The 20,726-nt window shown below is 36.8% G+C and overlaps 1 protein-coding gene across 3 annotated transcripts in view; it reads left to right on the top strand.

The window, feature by feature from the left end:
* CENPF (centromere protein F) overlaps positions 1–20,439 on the top strand; it is a 45,183-nt gene extending 24,744 nt beyond the window's left edge. For 2 of the 3 annotated variants that reach the window (XM_052806444.1, XM_052806445.1), the window contains 9 exons: positions 210–3,682; positions 5,304–7,604; positions 8,163–8,315; positions 9,388–9,564; positions 10,319–10,480; positions 12,142–12,328; positions 13,025–13,501; positions 16,108–16,301; positions 18,744–20,439. In XM_052806444.1, the coding sequence (XP_052662404.1) occupies positions 210–3,682; positions 5,304–7,604; positions 8,163–8,315; positions 9,388–9,564; positions 10,319–10,480; positions 12,142–12,328; positions 13,025–13,501; positions 16,108–16,301; positions 18,744–18,953 (7,334 nt within the window). In that variant the 3' untranslated portion in view covers positions 18,954–20,439. The remainder of the gene's footprint in view (positions 1–209; positions 3,683–5,303; positions 7,605–8,162; positions 8,316–9,387; positions 9,565–10,318; positions 10,481–12,141; positions 12,329–13,024; positions 13,502–16,107; positions 16,302–18,743) is intronic. The other variant, XM_052806446.1, reaches the window with a different exon arrangement.
* Positions 20,440–20,726: the final 287 nt, after the last annotated feature.

Genomic DNA, 20,726 nt, shown 5'->3' with positions numbered 1-20,726 from the left:
AAAGTTGATAATGTCTATGTGTACATAGCGTCCGATAGCCTAAGATGATATAAACAATCCTTTATCCAGTGGTATAACTTGAGAGTAATGCTTTGCACTAGAATGAGAATTGAAAATAGTAAAAGTAAATAGTAAGATTTCATCTAGAAAATTATCAGTAGAATTGCCGGTATTGACTGGCAAAGATTTGATGGTGTTTTCTTTTACAGATAAGAATACTTTCCAGGAAGCAGAGCTGAAGTTACTGGAAGAGAAATTTAAAAAGCAAGAGAGCTCCCTTTCACTGGAGAAGCTGAAAATAGCTTTAGCTGACATGGAAAAGCAGCAAGATTCTACCCAAGACCTGCTCAGCGAAAAAGTTAATCATATTAAAGAACAAAACTGTAAAATTAGTAAAATGGAGGAAGAATCAGAAGCTTTGCACAGGCTCCTTGGATTCAAGCAGAGAGAATGTGAAGAATTGCAAAAAGAGGCTACTGCTTTTTCTCAATGGAAAAATGAATATGATCATCTTATAAATAAACTTAAGTCTGAAAAGGAAGGTATGCTGACTCGTATTAATGACTTGGAGAGTTCCCTTCAAAGTCAGCGAATCAAAAATCATGAGCATAGTGAGAAACTCAGAATGATGGAAAGTGAAAGTGACAGAAAAAGCACAGAGATTAGAGAACTTAAAGACATGCTGGAATGTAAAAGTGCAGAATTAGAGGCACAAAAAAAAGCTTTTGATGAACTTCAGCATAAAGCAGAACGTTCTGATAAAAAGTACTGTAAAGAGAGAGAAAATATGTCCTGTAAAATATTCCAGCTTACGAACCAAATTGGTGAAGTAGACAAAAAGTTACAGTTAGCAGCAAGTGAAGGACTGCAAAGGGAGCAATGTTATCATGACCTGCTCATTGAATATGAAAAAATCTGTTGTCTTGTGAAAGCAAAAGATACTTCAGAAATGACAGAAAATGGAGAAGTTAATTTACAAAGTGGTCAGGATAAAACTGTTTTAGATAATATGCAACTTACAGCAAATAACTCCATTGCTGAGGATCCTGAATGTGCAAGAGCTCTTCTAGAAGCAGGAAAAACTAAGGATCTGGCCATTTTACGAGATCAGATCTCTTCTCTTGAGATTTCCTTAGTGGCTCAAAAGCAGCTGAATTCAAATCAGCAGCAGCAGTATGAAGACTTACTGCAAATAAAGTGTGAAACAGAAGAAAGATTATTTAATGTAGAACAAATGCATGAAAGCTTCATGACAGAAACTAAACAGCACATTAGTAACTTGCAAGCGGATATTTCAGCACGTCAGAAATTAGTTGAAAAAACTTTAGCTATTCTTGAGGAAAAGGACATGCAACTGCAAACTCTGAATGAAAAATTAGAAAACCAACAAGCTGAGCTTCAGGATTTAAAGCTCAATAATAAATTGCTTGAGGATTCAGTAAGACAGCTGAAGCTCATGTCTGGAACATGGGATTCAGAGAAGAAGGACATGTCTTCAATGATTTCCTCATATAGCAAAAAAATTGAGACTCTTACTGGAGAAAATGCAACCCTTAGGGATTTAAGCAGAGCTTTAGAGCAAGAACAAACAACTTTACTGGAAGCAAATAAAAATATTTCTGATAGTTTAAAGGAAAGAGAAGAAATAATTTCTGAAATGTCCAGAAGACACAAGGAGGAAAGACAGCGTATTGAATCAAGAAGTGAAGAAATCAAAACAGAGCTTAAAGTTTTGCAAGCAAAGTATAAATCAGTGGAAGAAGAAAATGCAAACGTGATGAGCATTCTGAGAGAGCAGACAATTGAATTTGAGGAAAATAAAGCAAAATTAGAACAAGAGAAACAGGTATTTAGTGAGAATAAAGATATCTTACATAAACTAATAGCCTCAGAAGAAATAAAAAAGGATTTGGTTCAAGAACTTCAGCAACTGCAGGCAGAGTTCTCCAATATCCAACATGTGCCTTCTATGGAGCTTGACTGTTTAAGACAGGAAATGTTAAATGTCAGGGAAACACAAAATACAATGCAAGAGAAATGTGGTATCATATTTCAAGACAAGGAGCAATTGAGGAAGGAACTAGAAGCAAAAAGTGAACCTCTAATGTGTGACGTTAGTTGTCAATGGAGACTTCATTCAGAACAGTTGAGGAATTCCATGGAAGAAAAGGATGCTGAGCTGAATAAATACCAAGTTAAACTTGAGCTTCTTCAAATGGATTTTGAGGACAGAGAACTCTCCCTGGAGAATTACAGGTTAGAAGTGATGCAACTGGAGACTGCTTTAAAAGGCGTGGAAGTAGAACTTGAGAAAAGCGTGAGAGAGAAAGAGAGACTGCAGCAAGAACTACTGTCTGTTAAAGAATTGAAAACTTCAGATTCTCCACTTACAGTGTTAGATGAAGATGGCCACTCATTGGAGTATAATTATGATAGTGTTTCCCAGAATTGTGGCAAAAGAGGAATGGATGAAAGTTATTCATCGGTCTTGCTGGCATCCTCTTTGCAGGTAATGATGAACAATCTGAGCGAGCTCAAGAAAATGTGTGAGAGGTTGCAGAGTGAGAACATTGTATTAGCCTCTGGATTTAAAGACTCAAAAACCAATGGCGTCACAGGTATTGATAAAGTGGCAGAGGAGAAAAAGAACATAATGATCGCAGATAAAAATTTAAAAGCAGAGAAAGCTATTTTTCCTGATGAACTTATGGATCAAAGAGATAACAGCTATCTGAGAATGTATTTTGATAATAAGGGAATGTATTTTGATAATAAGGAAATGTCTTTCAGACTTAAAGAATGCAGTACTGGACCCAGTTCTGACTCCGAAGAGATAAAATTGTCCAGCAAAGAAGTTAAAATACACTTTGTTGAAGTAAGAGAGAAACTTTTGTCTTTCCAGAATGAACATATAAAATTATATGAAATACATTGCAGTATGAGCTCAAAGATATCTGAGCTACAGTCTTGTATTGAAATACTGAAGGCAGAAAATTCTGCATTGTTGACAAGTCTGAGCAATGCTCATATAGATTCTGTGAGAGTGCCACTATCTCCTAGTCAAAATGACACACTGGCTAAATTAGGTGAAAGTAAGTCAACTGTTTCTTCCTCAGATCTTCTTGAAAGTCCCTGTTTTACAGAAGTAAGTGAGGTGGTTGATTCTTGTAACAGTGGTATGTGCAAATGGACAGAGGAAATGAATCAGCTGGACAGTTCTGCAGAAATAATTCCAGAAAGTGTGACAAAAGTTTTGGCTGAAAATTGTCATAATCACAAATTGGACTCTGTTAGGGAGGCCAGGAGTATTACTCCTAGAAAATCTAACCTTGAGAGTAGAATTGAAGAACTTAAGGTGCTGTGTCAGACATATGAGAAGGCCATCAAGGTGCTGGAAGACCAATTTCACATTCAAGAGAATATGAAAAATGAGGAAATACAAGAGCTGAAAAAAGTTATACTTTCTGAAAGAGAAGAAATAGATCATCTCAAACAGCAAAATCTGTCTGACAAGGAAGAATGGCAGCAGAAACTGAATAACGTGACTATGGAGATGGAGTGCAAACTGGAAGCAGAAAGAAAACAAACTGCGAATCTGTCTTTGGAGCTGGAAGCAGCAAGACTCCAACTACAAGTCCTTGATTTAAGTTCTCATTCACTGCTGTGCACGGATATTGAAAATGTAAGTAATTGCTGTCATGCAAATCAGTTTTATGTAAACCCTTTGATTTATGGTAAGCCAAATTTAAATTTTGAAATTAAATGTGTTTAAAATTGTGTCCCACAGAAACAGTACTGCTCTTTAGAGAAGGTAGAAAAATAATCCGTACCTTGAGTTCTGGTTTATGCTTCACAGGGATCATGCGAAATAACAAATGATGACAAAACCAACAAGTTTAGTCTATTAGAGTTGTGTAATACTTTGCGCTACTTTCTTGGTTTTTCTTGAGGTCTGTGTCAGTGTGGATGCTGCTGTGTTAGTGGGTGTGCATGCACTGTATGTATCTGTACTGTGCTTACAAGCTTAGATCTCTGATTTAACACAGGTCAGTTAAAGATGCACATGCTTTCCATGTCCCTCCACAGGACAAGCAAACTAGGACTGCTTCCACACCTCTAATTCCTTTCAGTACCATGAACAGCAGAACAGAACGAGCTAGTAGCAGAACAGTTACTTTTCATTTCAGCCTGAATTCCTTCAAAATAGCTAAGGGAACAAGAAATTTGGGAGTTGGCTGTCTTTTTCTTCAGCGCTGTAGATGGCGTCTAAGAATTGAACTAGATTTTGCTGCTTGTAAGGAGTCACAGAATCAAAACTTCACTCAGAATGGAGGAAAAGCAGTTTAAATCTTTCATACAGTGTATTAGATTAATTCCCCTTAAAAATAAATCTAACAGGTGCATTTTCTGCTTGTGAGAATTCCAGTTTTGACCATTAAGTCCTGTGCAAGTGGCCTTCAGTGCCCAGTCAACATAGACTCGGAGGTTAAAGTTTAACACTGCTCTCACAGTCAGAGCATCTTGAAGCTCTACATTTTGGCCAGCTGTGCAATAATGAGCAACTGTTCCTTGCAGAGAAGAAAATCTTTCACTTGTATGTGTTGCTTGCAATTCACATGGAGCATCCACACTGATACGTAGACACCTGAAGAAAGAAATACTGTTCCTTACCATACATAGCTGGAGCTTTTTTAAGATGAAGTACTCAATACAGATCACTCAGGTGCTGCCTTCAGACCTAGTTCTTTTTTGGAGTCCTCAAGTTTAGAATTTTTTTTTGTTTCATTTTTATTTTTTCAATTTTTATTGTTTCAAATGAGAGCGTGAGGTGGTGCCAAATGTAAGCCAGCTCTGACAGGCAGTGGTAATTTGGAAAAGGGGTTGTTTGAGGATTTGGGCTTGTGTCCCTTGAAGATTCTCTGGTGTCTTATAGAAGGTGAGCAGTAAACCTTTCCCCCATTAGTGATACTAATAATTTTTCACTTTGTCACGTAGACACCTATTTTCCCAAAATATGGAGGCATGTGATACCTTTGCGCTTAGTCTTTCAGTAAATTTGGCTGAAATTTCTCCCTCAGTATCTTTAAAACCTTTTGGACAAAGATGCATGTGTGTATAAATAAGGGTAAATCCTTTCCATAAGAAAGCAGATTCTGAAGTAGAGAAGGTTGCTATCTATTTATTTCACATAAGAGGAGGCACTTTACTAGTTTAAGAAAACTTTTAAAACTCACCTTGTTTTTTTCTTATATATATTATTTTTCTTTTCCTTTTTTTAATGGATTGATTCTTAACCCTTGCAGAACACCGAACAAGAAAACAATAGTCCTTATCAATTGGGAGTGCCTATTGCAAACGCAGCACTGAAAAGCAATAAACCTAAACTAATCCCCGTTGAGAAAATGCCTGTAGGAGATATCTCTGTGTGTGAAAATGTAACTGAGACCACTGAAGCAAGATTAATGGAAGATTATACTGAGAAGATTTCTGGAGAACACGAGTGTAGACATATGTCAGGAAAAATAACCATCCCTTCAGACCATGCCAGTGCATTGTCATTTTCCAACAGTAGTATGTTTTTGAGTGCAGGGAATTTCTATGAAAATCAAATAACCACCTTAACTCTTCAGAAGGAGGCAAAACAACAGACTGCTGAAAATTTGAAGCTGATTTATGAGACAGAAGAAAGCCATAAATATGTTGATTTACTAATGAAATTTGAGCAATTAAACTCAGACCTGAACTTTCAGGATGTACAACTAACTCCGAAGAGCTCAGCTTTTGCAGAACTAGAGGGAGCTAGTGTAGTTGTTAAGGAAGAAAACTGTGACAAAAAGGAAAAACTGGAATCGGTCTCTGTCAATAAGCAGCAGTTATCTCTTAGAGCAGTCTCATTAGAAAAAGAACCTGAGAACATAAAGCCTGAGCTGGAGATATATAAAGTTAGATTGTCTAATGCAGCAGACACATTGGATGATGTAGAAATGACCAATAGAGATTTTCATGAACAATTTCTTGCAGGTGAAAATGAACAGAGGAGTCCAAAATCTGAGCAATTTAATATGGAGAACCATGCCTTGTTCACAGAACGTGATATTGAAATGCTTCAGGTAAAATGTCAGCAGTTAGAAAGGGAGAGGGAAGTTAACCTGAAAACTATTTCTAGCTTTCAAGAGCACCTTGTTTCAGTCATAGCTGAGAGAAACCATATTGGCCAAGAACTGAGTATTTTATCTGAAAATAAAAAAGAACTGGATCAGAAGTATCAGAAGCTACAAGAGAAATTAAAAGAGCTAGAGTCAACTAAGGTGGATTCTACTGAATTTATTAGAAGGTTAGAGGGTGAAGTGAGGACACAAACAAACCTGAGTGAGACTGCAAAATCTGATGTAAATCAATTCTCAAATGAAAAAGATGATCTTCTGCAGGAGCTGCAAAGTTTGGAAAATGAAGCCGTGTCTTTCACCTTAGAAAAAGGAAAACTCCAAAATGAAGGAGCAGATTTGAAGACAGAGAAAGAGCTGATTGTAAGACAGTTGGAAATGATGCAGAATAAATTAAGTTTGTCAGAAATGGAAAATTCAAAACTTTCCAGATCTTTGGAAGGCTTGTTAATGGAAAAAGGTGAACTTGCTGGTAGACTCAGCTCAGCACAGAAAGAAGTAGACCAAATGCGATATGGAATTGAGAAGCTGAAAGTAAAAATTGAATCTGATGAGAAGAAAAAACACCACGTTGCTGAAAAGCTGAAAGAGAGTGAACGGAAAGCTGACTCTCTTCTGGATAAAATAGAGAGGCTTGAAAGAGAATTGGACATGTCAGAGAAAAACCTGGAAGATGCAATTATTCAGTCAGAGACTGCTAAAGCAGAGGCAGAAACATTAACAATGGAGATGGAAGAGATGACTGAAAAGCTGAAATGTTTTAACTTACAAATTGATGTCCTCACCTCACAAAAACAGTGTTTGGCTAAAGATTTAAAAGAAAAGCAAGAAAGAATCTTTGAACTAGAGGCTTCGAATTTGACTACAGCAAAACTGTTAGAAGAAAAGGAGGAAGAAAAGTTGCAAATCAAGGATGAGTTTGAAAATACTGTGGTATTGCTGAAGTCTGAGCTCAAAAGTATAAGTGAGAAGTTAGAGTTTTCTTGCAAAGAGGAAGCAGATGCTAAAGCAAAAGAGCTAGTCTTGATTAATCAGGTGGCTTGTCTTGAGCAAGAAAAAACGATACTATTACAGGAATGTCAGGAAATAAAAAATGAAAATATCAAATTGGATCAAACGAGGGAAATACTTGTTCAAGAATTGATGGATTATAAACAAAAACTCAATGAAAAGGTGCAGGAAAATGGTACCCTTCAAAAGCAGGTGAAAGAAACAGAGGAGCTGTCTTTACAACTGACACACATGCAACATGAGCATGAATGTTGGCACCAGGAAAAAAAAAAGCTGTGGAATTTGATTGCTGAGTTGAGGCTGAAGGAGGAATATTTTTCTGATAATGAAACCTTTCCGGATATCCTGAATGTTCTAAAAGTGTCTTATAAGGATCTTGAGAAGGAACTGGAATCTACACTTTGTGAAAAGAGCACTTTATGTAAAAAGGTAACACCATTTCCATGAGGGTAGAGTTGCCTTTTTAGGAGTGAGGATAAAGTGTCCTCTGGGCTTACCACTTCCTTAATAAATTATATCTTAAAATAACTTTAACCTCAGACTTTTACAGTAAGCATCCTATTTTTAAAATTATGTTTTCAATGCAATCATGAGTTTGCATTGAAGTTACAGAGCTGGATAACATGACATTGTTTTGTGTGGGATGAATGGGAAGGTTGCTTGAAAGTAGGTGTAGAAGTTTAAGTAATCAAATAATGCAGGATAGTTTCCCCTTTCCTCTAGAAGAAAAAGAGGAAAGAAAAATTAGTACTGGGTGAGTGAGTTTTTATATCAAGAATAAGTACTTTGGGATCTCAAAAGAAAGTGAAATAACAATTGGACACTTGCCATGTGAAAACAGCGTCAGCCTGTCGTGACTCTTGCTTGGAGCTGGACCAGCTATGGGAATAAAATAACCCATCTTATAAATTGGTTGTTGCATGTGAGAAAATTCTTTGGGGGTCATGACACATGTGTTCAAAATAATTCTGGAAAATTTAATTTCAGGTAAATGAACTGACTGAAAGTCATACTGAGCTGCAAGTCAAGCTAAGTGATACTGAACAGAAGATTTCCAAATTACAAGAAGAATTTACCACAGAAAGAAACAAGCTTGCTGAAGAAATACAACTTATTCAAGAACATTCAGAAAAGAACAAAGTTAGTTACTCTCTGTGTAATATTTCTGTGTTCAAGGCCAGATGCTCAAGTACAATAAATGTGTGGAGGCTGGTCAAGGAGCTGTGCTCATGTACAGTATCAGAGGTTCTTGCTTCCAAATTTCCAAAAATGTAATGCTCTCTTCTGAGATAGAATAGTTTTTCCCTCTTCCTTCTATTGAAACTGTGTTTTCTTGGCATAAAGGTCACAGGTGAGTATCTAGAAATCTTTCAGTGCCAAGAAATTGTCTCTACTACAGGCATTCAATCATCACACTGAGGATGTTAGATAAAAAAAAGGTAACATTTCTCAGGTTTGTTTTAAAACTAAACTACTTTCAGTGTTTCAGTAGTGTTAAAGTACTTTCAGGACAAAGTCAAGGAAGAAACAGTTTTAGAGTATTTAATTTGTTCATATTTTTCTTAGAGGCTGTTTTACCATCTAGACGGCTGTAGGTCTTATTTGTGAACAATATTATGTCTTTAAACCAGCTTCAGCTGTCTTCTGACCTACTAACATTATTTGCAAAATTTTACACCCAGGGGCTTGTTTCTGTTGTGGCGTTGAGGATTTTGAGTGGAAAAATAAAAGAGATTTCTGCAACTGTCAGAAATCCTGTATGGAAATACAGGCCAGCTGTCCAAAAAGTACAGTTATAAAAGTGGACCAAAATGAAAATGCTTAGAAAGTTTTCATCTTAAAGAAGGTGTCGGAAGTGGCCCTTAGCCTCTCAGGTCACTCTCAGATGGAACAATGTTTGGAGAGGTTAAGCTTTGATTTTGGCAGTGCTGCTTGATTTAACAGTGTTGGCAAACTTGCACTCGGTGTACCCCTCAGATCACAATGTTTCTTTTTAGAAGACCCTCCTTGGCCTCCTACCCTGCCTTTTGTATTCAGATGTTCCATTCTTTGATTACAGTGTGTTTAGCCACTGTTAAATACTTTTTTCTTATCAAGTTGGTTTTGGAAACTCAAAGCCTTTTCAGATGTAAAGTCAAATAGTTTAATGGGTCGACTGTTTCTTCATTGAGAAAATTCTAAATACTAAAGAAAGTGCTGTTACTTTTTACAGATTCAGTTGCACCTAACTGTGTCAGAAAAAAATGAACTGACTAAGAGTTTGGAGATGGTCCAAAAAGAACTACAGGAAAAAGAAAGCGAAATTAAAAAAGAAATAGCAGAATACAAAGAGAGACTACTTCAAGCAGAGAAAGAGCATCAGGATGCTCTGACAGAAGCAAAACAAAAGGTAAAACAGAAAATGGGAAGGATGGTGCTATGAGTTTTTAATTAAATTCTATGTATTTTACAAAATGTTGCTGATTCTATTGCAAAAGAAATTGTCTTTGCTAACAATATTTCCAAACTATATATACTTACCTTGGAACTCAGTAAGTGTTAAATTAACTTTCTGCCATATAGCAAGCAGTGAAAGCTGAATTTACCCCAGAACTCAGTAAGTGTTAAGTGTACATATAATTTATCTGGGGCTATGCATTTGAAAAAAGGGAAAGCAGCAGTATGTTTTAGTCCAGGAAATGGTTGTTTTGGTAGGAATGGGGAAGAAAGATTAACCACTTTAGGATATAACGGCAAATTTGTTGGAAATGCATGTGATCCATGCTGTATACAAAGACCCATTATCTTTTCTGCAGAAATATCTGTCTATGAATATGTACTTGAGGCTGGTAGGACACAGGCAAATAATTTACTATAATTATTTCTTAATAATTTTCATTCTTGTGAATATAAAGTAAATTTAAGAGCAAGTTATAGTAAAATATAAGGGCTTTCTAATGGCAGAGTTCTTAGAGGCAAGATTCTGGTGTTCAAAATGTATACTTGAGACAAATTGCTCTTTCAGTTTTAAACTCCTCAAAACATACCAAGCAAATTTGCTGTGGCATTCCTGTGGGCTGTGATATGCTCTTAAGTACATCTTTAAAATACGACTCAATGTCCTTTTTAGTATCCTAGTAATTAGGCACATTTTCTTTCTTTAGAATGAAGTAGAAATTGAGGCCTGTCAAGATAAGATGAATTTGCTGGAGCACTTTATCAGCTCACAAAAATTGGAAATTGAGCATTTGAAGTCAAATAAAGAAGAACTAAGTAATTCCCTTAAAGAAGCTAATCAAAGCCTAGGAGAACTCCTAAAAACTAAGGTAAGAAAAAAAATATGCTAGCATTGTCAACTATGTGAGACCCAAGGCACTGTGTAGTAAAATGAATGTAGGATTGGGAAAAATAAATGTAGGATTGGGAACTGGTGCTCCAGAGCTTTGGCTTGACTTTGATACAGCCTTTGTTTCACTAATGAGAATATAGAGCAGAGGAAACATTGTTATTATTGATCTACATTAGAAAAATTCTGTTATGTACGCCACGCTGAGATCGCCTAAAATTGGTTTATGTGATACTAAACACAGCAGTCTATTGTCTACACTGAACATTGCAACTGGGTTATAACATGGTTAGAATACACTCAAAGAGACTTTGCAGTGCCTCTATTTTCTGTTCGTGAATTACTTTGATGATAAAAGATACCATGTTCTGTCTTAAGCATTAGTCTTGATACATTGCTCTTGATTCTTGAGAGTTTATCAATTCCATTTTATATAGAATTCTCATTACAGTTATTAACTAGTGTAATTCTCTAAACGACAGAACTGGTCTCAGTGGTGATAGAATATGAGCTCCACATACTGTGAACAACTATAGCTGAGAACAGTTCTAGATATGCTTGGTTTGCTTTCTAGTAGCACAGGTGAAGTTTAACTGTCCATATAACTGAATTTCTGTATTAATTTCCCCTGCATTTTTCTCATCTACTTTTTTTTTTTTCCTGTGTGTGTGTGCTGTTTCTGTCTGCAATTGATTGCTGGCTCCATCTCTGTACCCCCGCTTCGGGAATGAGTATCTCTAAATGCATCCTTGAAGAAACAGTCAATTCAATTTACTTGCAAGTAAACACTGAATTGCAATACATTCATCTTGCTCAACAGTTCTTTATTCCATAGGGTCCTCCACTGTGGTGTTAATTTGTTTAATGCCAGCAGTCCAATGATATATTACTATAGGATATGTGCCAGTGACAGAAAAAGTACCCGTGGTAGTGCAAATGTAGCCTACAAGGCTTCCAGCTGTGCTCACTGCGTGGTATTTGCACACAGGTTGGTACCAGACCAGATGAGCAGGGAGCAGCCCAGGAGAGTGGAAATGGGTGGAAAGGAGTGATCATCTGCTGCTCAGAATAGTATTTTTGAGCTGGAAATTAGAGTGCAAAGCAGGCTTGGGTTACGTTGCCTCTGTGGTAATAAGATGCATTAGGGACAAAAAGAAGAATAAAGGAGACTCAGACTAGGAGAGAGCACTTTAAAATTTAGAGTATTGGTTTGAAATCTGTTACCTGGAAAGCAGCGCTTTCTTATGCCACGTCAAAGAAGTGATAACAGGTAGAAAAAGGACTACTGCCTCAGAGTTCATGCAGCCTTCTCATAGGTAGGATGCTAGTTTTGACATCAGTAATAACATTCATAATTTGTTGGTATATCTGAAGAGAATAAGTCTCCCGTATTGGAATTTGAATTCTTGTTTTTCTGCTGAGTTAATCACCTGTATGTACCCATCTAGTAAGAGGATTTTCATGTTTCCTGCAGTAAAGGAGCTGCTGTAATGAGGTTGTACGGAAACAAGCAAACAAGTATACATTACAACCATGCTCCACAGCTAATATTGCATAACAGTTGAGCTTCCATTTGACATTGTAATGTTTAAATGGAAGAATTATGTTTCTGGTGTAATAACTACATTTCTCATTTTGTAGGCTGATAATATTAACATTATAGTTCAACTGAAGAAGGAAAATGAATTTGCCCACAGTAAAGTGCAGCTGTGGATGAAATCCTGTAAGCAGATGGAACAGGAAAAGGAAATGTTGCAGAAACAACTAGTTGAACGTGACAATCTATTAAAGAAGAAAAATCTAAGTATGTCAAAGTATAAGAAAGAAGGTAACTGAATTTAGATTCAATCTTAATGCTTTCTTTGCGGTGCATTAGTTTGTAAAACTTTTTTTCCCTAAAATGTCCATTGCATATGCAGCTCTAATACAGAGCATGATTCTTAACTAGTAAAAAAAAAAAATACAACTGCAAATGCATCAAACATTTTGAAAAACTAGTTCATCTTCTTTCTCTTAAAGTATCAGAGGCAACTCTGGATTATGAATATATATTTTAAATATTACATTTTTGTGGTTAAAAGTGACTTAAGAAAGAAGGGGAACATTTTTTCTTAATACCTAAAGTTTGTGTATAAGTTCTTTTATCATTTTCCAGCCAGCTTTCCCCTCTGATCCTCATGTTTTGTTCTTTATATTTTGGCTTATCTCATGACATACACTGTGTTGTGCAGGGGTGTTCAGAACTCGAGTGTTCAGAAGTTACAAAATGACAGGGAAAATGTTTGCCCATGCACTGGTCAAGGATTCTTTTAAAATTTTGCATGTTTGTTCTCTATTTAGTAAATACATTATTATGTCTAACATATTACTGATTTTGTTATATGCTGTTGCTTATTTTTTTATAGTTGCACAGTTACAGATTATGTATAATGCAATGGTCACACATCTTTTAATTAATTATAAATTCCTGTATATGCATTTTTTTTATGTCAGTTATATGAATAATGATATTTTGCTTTGAAAGGTGCTGATGAGAATGCCGTTACAGAAGAAATTAAGTTAAAACTGGAAGAATTACAGGAATCTACGGAAGTGAAAACCAGAGAAGCAAATGAGAATTTGGAGAAATATTGCTCTCTAATTGTTAAATATTATAAACTAGAGGAAGCAAATGAGATGCTAAAAACACAAGTCAATTTGTTGAGTGCTCAGCTGAAACAGCCAACAAGTGATGCTGTCAGCACTCCTTTGCTGAATTTGGATAACTTATTACCAGTGAGCAATCAGTCTGTCAAAGACATGAGGTCAGATGAAGATACTACTAAGCTTTCAAGTAAAAGGCAGAGATATGAAGACAACAGGAAAGATAATGGAGAACCAAGATCCCCTGTGCCAGACACTTTATCCAAAAAAACCAGGAAGGATGATATCTGTCAAAATCTGTTTGATCAGGAGAACACAGGCGGTAAGCCAGATGGGCTTCCAGAAGTAGTGAAAAAAGGTACTTATAAAAGCAAACATTCTCTGAGCATAGCAGGTAGTTTTTTTTCTCTTTTGTTTTGCTGTATTAGTTTTACTCTGGGTGAGTAGGTGACTATGCAAACATTTTTGGTGACAATGATGGAAGGTGAAAGTAGTCAATGGGAGATGTGCCAGTTAGTGCCAAGTTAGTGTTTGTGGAGCTGTGGTGTTAGACCAGCATAATACATTTATGTTGGTTTTCTAACTACCATTCTGCTAAGAATTAAATGGTCCTAGCAATCACAACTTTGTAGTTCCTCGCGATGCATGTGTTAGAGGCTAAGCATATGATATGTACAGCAACAAAGTTTTGCTAACAGAAGACTTGCTCTAGTAATTTAAAAGCATTATTTGAACCATTCACTGAAACTTACAGGAGAATAGATGTGGAGCGAATCTAATCTTAAAGGCCACAAGATTGGAGTGCTAGAGTACTGTGCTGTGGTGGAGTCGTGTTAGCTTCCTCCATAGCCTCACTGTTCCTTCGGTATTACTCCTTAGGAGGTCAAAGAGGCTGTTAATAGCTATGCAGGGTCTGACGGGCAAGTGGTTGGTGGCGAGGTCTGCAGGGGCACTCTGAGGAAGGAGGTTAGGGCTGCCCCATGGCTCCAAAGGACAAAACCGTACGCCAGAACGGAAAACCAGTCAGAAATGTTTGTCATGTCTCTGTGGAAACGTGAGTAAGAAAGGGTGGCAAATGCTGAGATGAAGGAAAAACAATGCCGGGGCTGGAGGTACAGGAGTAATGCTGAAGGAAAGTATCAGACTGAGCAGGGCATGGGGCTGAGGGGGGTGATGGTGGCCTGAGCAGGGGCAGGAGCTGGGGGGTGGCCCGAGGAGACTGAGCAGGAGGTATGACCCTAGAGGGACTACAGCCAGTGGGTTCCTCCATGCCTGAGCAATTGAGTTAAAAACAAGGAGCAGGATCTGACCCCCATCTCGTGCGCTCCTATCACCTCACTGAAGGTGTAGCATGTGGCGAGGCAATTGGAGACCAGAAAGTGGGGAGGAAAGGTGTCTGGAGGGAAGCCGAGGTGTTTTCCCCAAGTGTTTGCTTATTTGTGTGCTTTTAGTTGTTTCGATACCAGTAATTAAAAGTGTGTTATACTTGCCCACTATATACTATATAGTTGGCAATACATCGAATAGATAAAATTCCCTGAGTTGAAACTGTCTTGCCTGCAGCAGTAATATATTACCATCTTCATGACAGTTCAGTTTTATTCTACTATGAATGCAAAGAAATTAGGTAGCCTGATATTTCATACAAGGATTCAGTGTAGTAGAAAGTAACTGAGAAGATTGCACAAATCAGGGCTTGAAAAATACGTTGTATGTTCAACTACCTATTAAGTAACCCTTTATAATAAATGCAATTGCAATCGTTAAAGGACAAGTCATAGAGATACTGAATTGCCTCAACTTCAGTGATCACTCCCAGAAGTCAGGATTTCTAAGCCTACACATTATTTGCATTCCACTTTCTTACCAGCATTATTATTTTTCTGGAAATACACCTCTTTCTGAGGACATATGTGCCAGTTAATGTTGACTTCTAGGCTAAATAGAGAGATGTCATGGTTTAACCCCAGCCAGCAACTAAGCACCATGCAGCTGCTCACTCACTTCCCCCCCACCCAATGGGATGGGAGAGAGAATTGGGGGGGGGGTAGTAAAACTCTTGGGTTGAGATAAGAACAGTTTAATGGGACAGAAAGGAAGAAAATAGTAATGAAAATAATAATTAGAAAAATAACAATAATAATAATAAAAAGAATTGGAATATACAAAACAAGTGATGCACAATGCAATTGCTCACCACTTGCTGACCGATGCCCAGTTAGTTCCCAAGCAGTGATCTGCACCCCCCACCTGGCCAACTCCCCCCAGTTTATATACTGGGCATGACATCACATGGTATGGAATACCCCGTTGGCCAGTTGGGGTCAGGTGCCCTGGCTGTGTCCTGTGCCAACTTCTTGTGCCCCTCCAGCTTTCTCACTGGCTGGGCGTGAGAAGCTGAAGGATCCTTGACTTAGTCTAAACACAACTTAGCAACAACTAAAACCATCAGTGTGTTATCAACATTCTTCTCATACTAAATCCAAAACATAACACTATACCAGCTACTAGAAAGAAAATTACCTCTATTGCAGCCAAAACTGGAACAAGAAATAATAGACAATCTCTAACACTGTAGTTCTGTGCAGAGTAAAACATGAAAAATCAAGAATATAATGTGGTTTTATTGTGTTCTGATTGAATTCTAGCAAAACCAGTACATGTTTTCAGACTGAAATTATTCTCCAGATAATAATGTAACTGTAAAGAAGACGATGAAACACTTGTTTGAAAAACTTTGCTATAGAATTACTGTTGTACCTTGGCTGTGGTTTCCAGGGCTTGCATATGAATTTTGGAATACACAACATCTGTTAAGCAATATTTTTGATCCATTTTCTTCAATAGAACAAATTATTTATTTTAATCAGTTGTTTTTATCCTCATTTTGGAAAAAAGAGAAGATACGTTTAAGAAAGCATAACTTACTTAGCTTTTTTTTAATACAAGCTGTTTATTTTTCAGGGTTTGCTGATATTCCCACTGGAAAGGTTAGCCCTTACATTTTACGTAGAACAACTCTAAATCTAAGAACCAGTCCCCATCTGGCTTCCCAAAGTGAGAAATTGCCTTTGCCTACGCAAGATGTACAAAAATGCAGACCAGATAATCTTGGTGAGCACTCCTGTTCGACACCTGGTGGCAGCAAACCACAAAAGGTAACTTAAAAAAAAAATTATCTGGGTATTAAAGCCATGGGGAAAACGAATACGTTCACTAAATGTATTCATCTTGCCAAGTACGTTTGAGGACATATCATCATTCTTTATATTTCTCAGCAATACAGTGAAGATAACATCATAAATACTGAATCACTAAAACATGACAGAAGTGTTGACCATGCTAGCAATCTGCAAATTGTTCCTGTGATGTAATTTGTGATTTCACAGGGAAACCCACTGAGAAATGTCAATTAAATATAGGTATATTTTCAATTTCTTATAATGGATATTAAAGAGCAGATATTCTTCATACTGTGGTTTCTCAGGTTTCAGAAAAAGTAAACAGCAAAAGAATTAACCACTGGGAGTCTGAGTTGAGGCTTAAAGTTTTCTGCTAACAACTTTTCTTGGAATTCCAGATTAGAGATGCTATAAAATAACTACAGATATTTGAAAGGCTATTAAACATGTAAATAAGGAACATTTAGAAGGTAAAGAAACTAGACTTTAATGTTAGTGCTTACCAGATTTTAAGGTTATCGAAACAAATAAATACTACAGAGTTAGGTTTTGAAAGCTGATTTTTATTAAAACAAGTTTGGTAACTGAAGTTTACATTAACTTTGCATGTGTTTTCAGTAATACAACACACTGCTGAATGTTTCACAGTACATCAGAATAAGGCGTTCTTTCTAAACTGATGCAAATGCTTTGCAGATTATAGAAAAATGTTCCAGCTTTAGGACAGAAATAAACCTTTTGTTGTCTGAAATCTCCTCCAAAGTTTTTAACTATGCTATCTCAAGCTGTGCAATAAGAGAATAGTTATTATATATTGATATTTTTTACATGAAGGCTACACAGAAATATGCCAGTAGATAAAAATTCTTCCAGTTTGCCAGGTTACACAAAAGCATTCTCTTGGCAATCAGTGGAGCCTGCCACACAGCCAAAAGTGAAGCTGTAAAGCAAGAGTACAACTTTTGTGGTTTGTTGGGGGTTTTTGGCGGGGGGATGTTTTTTGTTTTTGTTTTTTTTAAATGCAGTTCTTTTGTGTTAGCACAAAGTATGTTGGCAAGATACCAAAAGTAAGTAAAGGCAAGAGCTACATAGTTTAGTGAATGTATAGGTTTTGAGGCCAGAAAACACCATTGGGTAGATGAGTCAGATCAGAGCCATAAATTGCTGCTGCTTACAGTCATTGCCTGGAGGTCTGTGTTTTATTACTATTTCATTAAGTGATGCTAATAAATTTTATTTACACTCATTTATGTATGTTTTCCTGTAACTTTAGAAACACGTGAAGGGTGTTGCTTGTAAAGAAACTCAGTAGTGCAAAAAAGAAAGGAAGCCTTGGCTGCAGAAAGTTGCGTAGTAATCACGTGCCAGCATGGTGTAAGCTTGTTGTAGGCTCTCGCTGACCATAGTCGAGGTTACAGAAAATAACAATTAATCAGTAATAAATTGTTTTTAATTGAACTGGGGGAGGGAATTCCCAGGCAGTCCTCCTCTCTGTCTAAGCTTGTATTGTCTAGGTCTAAGGACAGGCTACTCCTTACTTTCAACTGTAAAATTAAGATTTCAGGGTTGTTTTTTCCCCCAAGTGTAAATATACAGGAGTCATCAGTTCCAGGAATTTGTGCCCTTCTCTCTTGGTTGTTGCTGGATATATGTTTGTTTTATTTCAAGATGATGTACATCTGGGAATTTCTGGAGGAATTGCTCATAATATCATTTCATTGTTTGTTGAAACCACCAAAACGTATTGTTTCATGCTTTATATTAATACAGTAAATGGTGATTCTTATTTTAAAAGTGAAATAAGCCTTGTTTCCTTCTCTTTGACAGGTGCTTATATGTACTTCATTTCAGACACCCAGTTTCAAACTGTTGCAAATTTCTCAAGGTGTTTAAAATGTGCTCTGTCATATTCATATGCAAATTTATTTACTTTCCTATGTGAATTTAATGTAGAATTTAAATTGAGTGCTTTGCACATCAGTTAAAATGTGAAAGCAGTGGTTTCTGTCCAGATGTCAGCAAAAAAAGTGACAACTATGTTTTATGTTTGCAGAATATGTACAGGAAAAATGAAACACAGATTTCAGTACACAATACCTGGTACCTTAGTAAACAGATTAACAGTACTGTCTCTTCCTGGTTTAGCTTTTTTCTGCTCCTAGCAAATAGCTTGCCAGCTGTGTAGCAGATAATCCATTTTATACCACACCAAAATGATTGATATCAAGTCTCACTGTATTGTATATTCAAAGTGATAAATGTCTTCAAAATATTTTTTTTCCATTTTCAATATGTATGTATATGTTTTTTGCAAATTCCCAATATTTAGTCTTTTGCAGTGAGTCTTTTGACCCACTGCAGAAAGTCAATATGGTTTTCCGTTACCAGTAAAATAGGACATTTTTGTTTGTGTTACAGGTAAATGATGAACAGCAGTCCCAAGCAGTAACAGCTTTTCCACCAATGAAATCTACTTCAAGGTCACCACTTTGCCTGTATAAACAATCCACAAAAACTGTCTCTGATAATACTAGGGAGAGTTGTGTGATGAACAAAGCCAAAAATTCTCTGAATGAACAAGGACTACCTGAGCAAGATGAGCAAAAAGAATATTGTAAGGTGCAGTAAATCTGTGTGGACTTAATCACAACTCAGAATAACTGACAATCAAAAACCAGTTTGTGAAATAAATATCAGAACTATATGGAGGGCACTGTTTTCTCTTTTCCAGTGATTAACGTTATATGGGTTCTGCAGAGCTTGTTCCTGAATATTTCCTAATACCAATAGTCACTCAAACTTGTGGAATGATAATGAAGGAACAGATATAATTGATCTTCTGTAGAATTTTCTGTAAATAATTCTTCATAAATATGTTCAAAAATTAAACCATGGAAAAAGTGGACTACATGTTGCCATGTAGTTCATTGTTGCCATTTTTTCTGTGTACCAAAGGTTGACTTACAAACGGAAACTAAACTCACCTAAGTATGTCTAAAAATTTTAGGTTCCAGGAAAAATGAGGCAAACACTATTGGATGATTCAAAATGAAGCAGTGACTTCTTTTGTAAGTGCAAAACCAAATATAAAACCAGATATAAGATACATCCAGTACACGGGTCCAGTGCACTGTGTCTCGGTATGCCTTCTTCCAGATGAAATAACATTGTGCAAAGGGCGATGAGACCTGATCCGAACAAGCCCAGAGAGGACTGTTTGTTTTCCCTGAAACTAAGCACCTGCCAATCCATCTCTTTGTACTTCTCAGTGTGCACTGGCTTTGACCATAGCTGAAGGTCTTACAACGTTAATCTTCACCTCTGCAAAATGGCCCTTGGCCAGCCAGTAATCCTCAGCAAGCTGGGGTGGGCACTACATACCTGGCCAGAAGGAACACCATAACAAGAAACTGTGCATGCTCTACCAATAATGGCTGTCTGCTGATTCTCTGCAGGTCACCCTTCACCCTGAAAATGCTTGGCCTCAAATGCGTCACTTTATATGAAAGTCGTTGCAGACCTGTACCTGATGTAATGAGAGTGGATGTGTTGGAGAAATGGTCAGGTGTCAAGAAATATCTGCGTAGAATGCCCTGAGTTAGCCCCTTTTCATTCAAGAAAAATCCTATTTGAGATCCCAAAAGAAGGTAACTCACCTGGAAATAGCATTTAAGATTCTGGTATCATCAATGTAAGAAAAATAACTCTAGTTCATGATAGTGCACCTGAATTCAGGATGATTCGTTACAAATAAGCTCATCACAACAAGCTTGTACTTGTGGATATTAAATGTCTAATTGGGCATGCTCAGTTGGGCAGAGCAATTCTGTGCAAAAGGGTGACATCAATTAAATCGGTCATTATCCAACTGAACAGAAATGACTTTCCAATAATTCATATTGCTTATGCTTGCCTACCCAGGCCAGGTATTAGGAAAATCAAGCTCCTGTGCATGAGCAGTAGTGCCCTAAGACTCCAAGTTGCACAGCAGAGAGGTATTTTCACATTATTCTTTTATCAGAAAGATGTTGTTTCTCCTTTCAACAAAAGTGGGTAATAATGTTTTCTACTCCTTGAAAAAGATTCCTTATCTTAAAATAAAAGACAATACTTTTGTTCCAAGTTGAACTTTGAAAGTTTAACAAGTGCTTCTCTAATGATACAAAGGTAAGATTCTACTTGAAGTTTAGTTTTACAAAGCAGTGTATTTCTCTATTTACGTGTACATATACACCATTATTCTGCCTTGCTCACAGCTTTGTCTGTTAGAATGCAGTTTATGAGAACAAATAATCTACTCATCAGTCTAACTGAAAAACCTTTAAAGAAATTCAGCATTTGTCTCAAATAAGTCTAATAGAATATGACAAACCAAAATATTCCATATAGCTCAAACGAACA

This window comes from Harpia harpyja, chromosome 13 (assembly GCF_026419915.1).
Source record: "Harpia harpyja isolate bHarHar1 chromosome 13, bHarHar1 primary haplotype, whole genome shotgun sequence".
Classification (NCBI taxonomy): domain Eukaryota; kingdom Metazoa; phylum Chordata; class Aves; order Accipitriformes; family Accipitridae; genus Harpia; species Harpia harpyja.
This window is presented reverse-complemented; position numbering and strand designations above follow the sequence as displayed.